Genomic DNA, 7369 nt, shown 5'->3' with positions numbered 1-7369 from the left:
ATGTAGTGAGACCCTGTCTCAAAAAGCCAAATAAATAAATAAATATCTACCTCTGCTGATAGATCCCCCCCAAAAAATAATTCCTGTTAACAGGATACTTTTGCTTTCATTTACAATGAGCAACTGACTGATATGCATAATAAAACTTTCCAGCAACACCTTATAAAAAGTCACTATATTTTAAATACATAATCATCTCCATTCGTATTTAATTCTTACACTAACCCCATCATCATTCCCCTCTGTAAAATGGTGATGGTCTGCCGGGCGTGGTGGCCCATGCCTATAATCCCAGCACTCAGGAGGCTGAGGCAGGAGGATCGCTGTGAGTTTGAGACCAGCCTGGGCTACATAGTAAGTTCCAGGTCAGTCTCAACTATTACAGTGAGACACTGTCTCAAAAAACAAATAAACAAAAAAAAATGGTGATGGTGTAACAATTATTTACGAACATAAACCCTGGGCTGGAATGTGGTTTCAGCCTCAGTCTGCCATTAACTGTAGGACTTTTGTCAAATAATTTAACTTCAGTTTTCTTTTTCTTTTTTTTTTTTAATACTGGGGATTGAACTCAGGACCTTGTGCTTGTTTTTTGTTTTGTTTTTTTTTGTGTGTGTGGTACCAGGGATGCAACTTGGGTCCTTGCACTTGCGAGGCAGGCCACCGAACCACTGAGCTAAATTCCTAGCCCAGGACCTTGTGTTTGTGAGGCAAGTGGCAGCACCACTGAGCTAAATCGCTGGCCCTCAGTAATTTAACTTTTGTCTGTGCCAATTTCCTCATTTGTTAAAATATATACATATAGTAATAGTAATAATAATAAAAATCTCATAAGTTTTTGTGAGGATTAATGAGATAATGGATGTGAAGTGTTTCGCCAAGAGCCTGGCTCAAAATAAACTGTGTGGCTGTCACAGTGGTAGCAGAAGTGGTAACAGTGATGACAAAGACACTGCACCAGAAGAAAACAGGGATGACAGAGAGTGGAGAACTTGCCCAAGCTCTCACGGCCAGTAAGGGCCGGAACTAGAATTTTAAACCCAGTGACTCCTGCTTGTGACTTTCCCCTCTGGGCAGTCCTGCCTCCTGGTCCTCAAATCCTTATTCCCACATCTCAGGACCACCAGACACTACCCTATGAGCCCACAGAGCCTCTCGCCCAAGCTCACAGGACACTCACTGCACTAAGACTCACAGTCTCTTCATCCAGGGCTCCCTGACTACATGGGAAGAAATCTATGGTGAACAGGTGCAGTTTATTCATTAACTCTTCTAAATCAAGAATTAGGAATTCTGTCCTGAGTTCGATCCCCAGTACCAAAAAAAAAAAAAAGAATTAGGAATTCTGTTGGCATGGTAGCACACACTTGAGGAGGATTACCCCGAGTTCAAGGCCAGCCTGCACTATATAGTGAGACTCTGTCTCAAAAAAACAATAAATAGACAGATAGAATCAAAAATTCTATAAAAGTACAATAATGCTTTCCAAAAGATTTTGCCAAGGGCCAGGGATATAGCTCAGTGACACTGTAGCTGCCTCATAAGCACAAGGTCCTGAGTTTGATCCCCAGTACCAGAAAAAAGAAAAAAAAAAAGACTTAGCAAGAGGACAAACACACTGGTGGTATTGAAAACAGACCAACAAATATCTAAATATCAATAATTCTACATACCACAGCAATATATACCCACCCATGGCTAACAGCAGCACAGTTTGCAACAGATAAAACTTGGAAACAGCCCAACTGCTCATCAACTGAAGACTGGATAAAGAAGATGTGGCTTTTTTATAAAATGGAGTACTACTCAGCCATAAAGAATGAGAAACTAGAGACATTTATAGCTAAGTGCATGCACACTGAGGCCATACTCTTAAGTGAAATTAATAGGACACACGTGTAAATATTGATAGTTTCTCTGTTGTTAAAAATTAAAAGTATAAATAGGATCAAAATGTATAATTGATATTGCATAATAGGAAGAAAACACCTAAAAATGTAGGGAAAGTGGGAAGGGTGGGGGAAAGGTAAGAAAGGGAAAGAAAAAATATAAGAAAAGGGAAAAAATAGAAACAAAGTCTCTATAAATAGGGAAGGGTGGGAGGGTGAAGGAAGGACAGGGGAATGGGGAAAAAATAAGAACCAAGACACATCATGTAAGGTACAAGATTCCAATGATGAATGTAACTGTATTGTATTCCTAAAATGTACCAATAAACTTAATGAGGAAAAAAATTTTATGTGAGTGTGTCAAAAGGACTAAAGCCTGGACAACTGCAGTTGATCAGCTCCAAATGCAATCCCAGCTAAGTCACCTACATTGCCCAGGCTGGGCTTGAACTACCAATCCTACTCCATCAGCCTCCCACTGTGCTATAGGTATGCACTACCACACCCCGCTTAGCTTTGACATAATACACACGATTGTAAAACTATCACCAAAGGTCAAACAGAAATATGTGTCACCGTAAAAATACACTCATGTACCTTTGTAGTCCCTTCCTCTCATCATTTCCTTCCTACTTATCTCCAGGAAACTATTAGATTAGTTTGTATTTTCATATAAAGGGAAGAATACAGTGTGCACTCATTTAGCTGGCTTTTTCCACTAGGCATAAATCAATGTATTGACAGTTCATTAATTTTTACTGCTGAGTAATATTCCACTATGCAGACATACCACACTTGTTTTCCTATTCACCTGGTGATGAACATTTGGACTGTTTCCAGTTTGGAGTAGTTATGAATTGTAAGGTATGTGTGGTTTTGTGCAGCAGGGAAGAGTAAGCACTTATAAACAAACAATGAAAAATGAGAACGGGGCTCGAGATAGAGCTCAGTGGTAGTATGTTTGCCTAGCATGCATAAGGCCCTGGGTTCAATCCCTGGCACTGAAGAAGATAAAAGCGGGGGTGGAGCGAAAAATTAACTAAAATGCTTGAATTTAAATGGAATGTCTTAGATATATTGGTCAGGTCAAGTCTGCCTCTCTCTCCCTCTGTTGTTTTTCTTTTAAATTCCCTTCATTTATTAAAAAAAAACCAATATTCTATGAAATGCAATACTGCGACAGAATTAAAATAAAAATAGGGACTGGGAGTGTCACTCACTGTAAAAGCACATGCTTACCATGCACAAGGCCCAGGGTGCAATCCTCAACACTGCCTCCCGCTCCATTGAAAAAGAATAAGAGAAAAAGAGTAAAAATAACTAAGTTTAAAAATGGGCCAGGGATTTAGCTCAGTGGCACCACACCTGCCTGACAGGTGCAAGGTCCTGAGTTCAATTCACAGTAATAAAAATAAAGATAGCTCCGTCTCTGCTTACTGTGTAAGGGTTCAAAGTGTCAAACACACAAAGGATGCCTTGCTCTCAGGGACTTGGCTCTTGCTGTCCTCTGTGTGGTCTGCTCTTTCCCCAGAAGCCATCTGGTGCACCCCCTTCTTCTCTCAGGTGTCTGCTCCAAAGCCACCCAGGGCTTCCCTTGCCTGCTCACCCAGTATAAACAAGAACCTCTCACTACTCTCCACCTCTTTACCCAGCTGCACTCTTTTCTCCACAAGACTACCATTTGCCATCACACACACACACACACACACACACACACACACACACACACACACACACAATCAACCTTCCATATCTGTGGGTTCTATATGGGTGGATTCACACAACCATGGATGAAAATAGGAAAAGGCAAACTCAGAAAGTTCCAAAAAAGCAAAACTTGAATTTGTCTTGCATCAGGCACTACAGTGAATCTTAGCAAATGAAGTGATGTGCAAGTACATCCTGTGCCTCTGTAGCCTCCACCATTTATTTCCAAGCTCCTCAGGCTCCCCCTACCCCAGATGTTTAATCATTGTTCCCCTCACATCTCCTTTTTGTACCATGTGGTTAGGCCTAGAACACGCACTCACTTTCTGTTCTTGTCATCATTCCCTAAACAATACAGCGCAACAGCTATTTACATGGTATGCACATTATACTAAGTGATATAGTAGAGATGATTTACCTGGGCGCATGACATAGGTTATATGCAAATACAACACCATCTCGCATAAGGGCATCAGTGGGTATCAGTGAGTGCTGGAAGGACACTGAGGAATGACCATGTATGGCATATATTTGATTATTTTTTATTTTGATATCCTCTTACTAAAATTAAGCTTTTTGAAGACAAGGATTTTACTTCATCCACTTCTGTATCCCTAGCATCCAGGACAATGGAAACCCAGCTTACTTCTGAATTCCACAAATACTACATTAATTTGTTGATTAAATATTACTTATTTTTTAAAAAAACATCTGCATATAATGGGAAGAAAAATTTAATTCAAATTCTCTGCTCTTCTTAAATTAAAACATTAAATCACTGTTGGACTACTTCTTAGAATGGATTCTTTAGATGACATTTAACTTCACACAGTAGTGAAAAAAACTCTGGAATTCAAAGGCCAGAAAGCCCAGGTCTGGTCACTACTACAAGCATCAACGCTCCAGCCACCAGTTATAAACCCTTCTCATCTCAGATAACTTCTTTCTAGAATGCTATAACATTTTGTAACTCTATCGCAGTCTTGTCTTTTTTTTTTTTTTTTTTTTTTTTTGGTACTGGGGATTGAACTCAGAACCTTGTGCTTATGAGGCAGGTGTGGTACCACTGAGCTAAATCCCTGGTCCTCTATGCCAGTCTTATGCATCAAGGTTACCATATAAATTTTTCAAGCTAGTTTGAGTCTCATGCCTCATAATCCAAAATTGTTAACTGAAGGACACTATATAAGCATAGCCATTATGCATGTGTGGTGGCACTTGCTGTAATCCCAGCTACTCAGGTGTACTTCAAGTTAAAGGCCAGCCTGAGCAATTTACTGAGACCCTATCTAAATCAGTCAGTCAGTCAGTCAGTCAATAGAGTTGGGGATGTAGCTCAGTGCAACCCTCTGCTTCAATTCCCAGTACCAGGGGTGGGGAAAGTCATTACTCGCCCAGATGTCCACTGGAAGGACAGGCTTGAAAGGGTATAGTTTGAAGAAGTGGTAGCATTTGAAAAAATGAATTAAAAAACAAAAAGGATGAACTTCTAACCTTATTCTAACATGAATAGTTGCTCGGAAGGAAATAATAGTACTTGTTTATTACTCCAACAATAGCAATTTATGAAATTTAAAGTAATTGAAAATGCAGGAGCCGGGCCTGGTGGCACATGCCTGTAATCCCAGCACTTGGAGGCTGAGGCAGGAGGATCGCTGCAAGTTTGAGACCAGCCTGGACTACATAGTGAGTTCCAGGTCAGTCTCAACTATGCAGTGAGACCCTGTCTTCAAAAAAAAAAAAAATCAGGACTAGGGATGTAGCTCAGTGGGAAAGGATGCGGTCAGCAAGGCCCTGGATCTGATAACCTGCATCACTAAAAACAAAAAATTACAAATACAAATCCCACTCTTGCATGGCAACAGAAAAGTATTATGATTAGGAGCAGACATACTTGAGATGAGCAGAATTGAGTTAATTTCCAGGCTCTCCAGTGCTCTGGATAACACACAGCGACTTTGTACTTTACTCGCCTTAACCGGGCAATGGGTACAAGTTATCCAATTGTTACAGTGAGTAACAACATTTAGCTCCGAGGGTCTTTTGAGAATGTCTTAACACGAAACAGCAGGATTTAACTGATATTATTATTATTAAACAATCAAATGTAAATATATCTACACAAACTAATCTAACAGCTGCAGAACATTTTTCGATACCTATTTCTCCAGATACTACGCAGCCTGCATAGAAAATGGAAAGAAATAAAAAAGTGAAGAAGTTCTTCACTACTGCCAGTCATAAATGTTACACATATTAGTTTCTGAGAGGTTAGACCATAAATGTTCAAAAATAATTTTAAATCTACCAAACCTTAGAATTTATTTTTAAAAATCATTCTTCACATTCACTCAATACCATACAGAGTAAACATTTTAGGAAACCCAACTTAATACCTCAAGAATTTTAACTAACTATAAAAATAAATAAATTACATATACTTATAGATTGTATATATTATATATTTTAAAACATTGTTGGTTTCTTGAACTTCACTCAGTCTCCAAGGAACAAAAAGCATCCACCTCCCACCTCCAGCAGAACCAATTTAATTAAAAGATCTCACCATTACAGCGTTAATGCCCTTTGAATTTTCAGCAGATAAGACACTCAGACACACCTTGCTTTTTATAGACTAGGCCCAAATGAGACATAACAAAATTCCTATTCCATGTTAGGAATTCCCTACCAACCTAGATCTTCTCGGCTTTGGTGGGCAGATTGTAAAAGAAGTCAATTAAAGAGTTCAAAACGGAAATGCTGAAGCAACCTCAAAACCAGACACAAAAATACATTGGAACGTATTCGCATCTCAAGCACGTCCAACTGTCTCAGCCAACGCGATCCAATCACCGTCGTTTCCAGAAACACACGGTAATGGGTTTTAATCTATTTCTATAAATGTTTCTTATGCTGAAAGGCAAAGCGCATTGAAAACCGCAAAAACACAAAAGATGTCTCGCATTCCGTTTATAGCCAGAGAAAGGCCATCCTCTCTGCGCACTACCCCAGGGAGTCCTCCTTGCGACTATAAGAATTTCATGACTCCTGATGCTACCTCCACATCAAAATGTCATCCCCCGAAGTGGAGGGGGCGCAGTGTCAGCACCCCGCGGCCTCGATGAAACGACACTGCCAGTCTTCCCACCTCTGGGAAAACACAAAACCGAGCGAAGTCGGGGGGAAGTTCCCGTCTACCGAGCATACCCGGTTTCCTTCTGCCCCCAGCCCCAGCAGCACAACTGCTGAGATCTGTTGCACCTGCCACGGCTCCCGAACCTGCGACCCCAGAGGACACGGGGGAACGCACAAAAAGGCCCCGAGGCCTAAGGCGCCGGGACAATCGGCGGGGAACGCACGGAGGGCCGCCGTGGCACCCCTGTCGCCTGCTTCCCTGACAAAGGCCCCGCGTCTGTCGGAGGCACGACACACAGAAGTTGCCGGATCGCCCATCGAGGACTGGCAGCTACCACTGCATCCTCTGCCAAACACACACGCACACAATCCACGCAGGACTGGGGAAGGAGAGAAGGGGAAGGGTTGTAACATTGGAATACAAATGTCCCCAAGGCTGGGTGTGCCCTGGAAGTGAGTCCAGGGGGCGCGAGGGGGAGGAGAAACGGCGCCTCCCTCGGGTACCAGAGGCCGTGCTGGGTGAAGGGCTCGAGACCGCCCGGGTCCGAAGGTTCAAAATGAAACCGCAGACGAGTGCCCGGCGAGCGCGCAGGCGGGCGCGAGGCCCGAGGAGGCGCGAGGGCTGCAGACTGCGGCCT

At 42.0% G+C, this 7369-nt stretch overlaps 1 protein-coding gene across 1 annotated transcript in view; it reads right to left on the bottom strand.

Annotated features, from left to right (window-relative positions):
- The window catches only part of Hectd4 (HECT domain E3 ubiquitin protein ligase 4), a 187571-nt gene extending 180522 nt beyond the window's left edge, over positions 1 to 7049 (bottom strand). The window contains exon 1 of the mRNA XM_010604495.3: positions 6804 to 7049. Within this exon, the coding sequence (XP_010602797.2) occupies positions 6804 to 7049 (246 nt within the window). The remainder of the gene's footprint in view (positions 1 to 6803) is intronic.
- Positions 7050 to 7369: the final 320 nt, after the last annotated feature.

The sequence above is a fragment of the Fukomys damarensis genome, unplaced genomic scaffold, assembly GCF_012274545.1.
Source record: "Fukomys damarensis isolate Sample0158 unplaced genomic scaffold, DMR_v1.0_HiC HiC_scaffold_12, whole genome shotgun sequence".
Taxonomy (NCBI): domain Eukaryota; kingdom Metazoa; phylum Chordata; class Mammalia; order Rodentia; family Bathyergidae; genus Fukomys; species Fukomys damarensis.
Note: the sequence above shows the minus strand (reverse complement) of the source record. Positions and strands in the feature narration are given on the sequence as shown.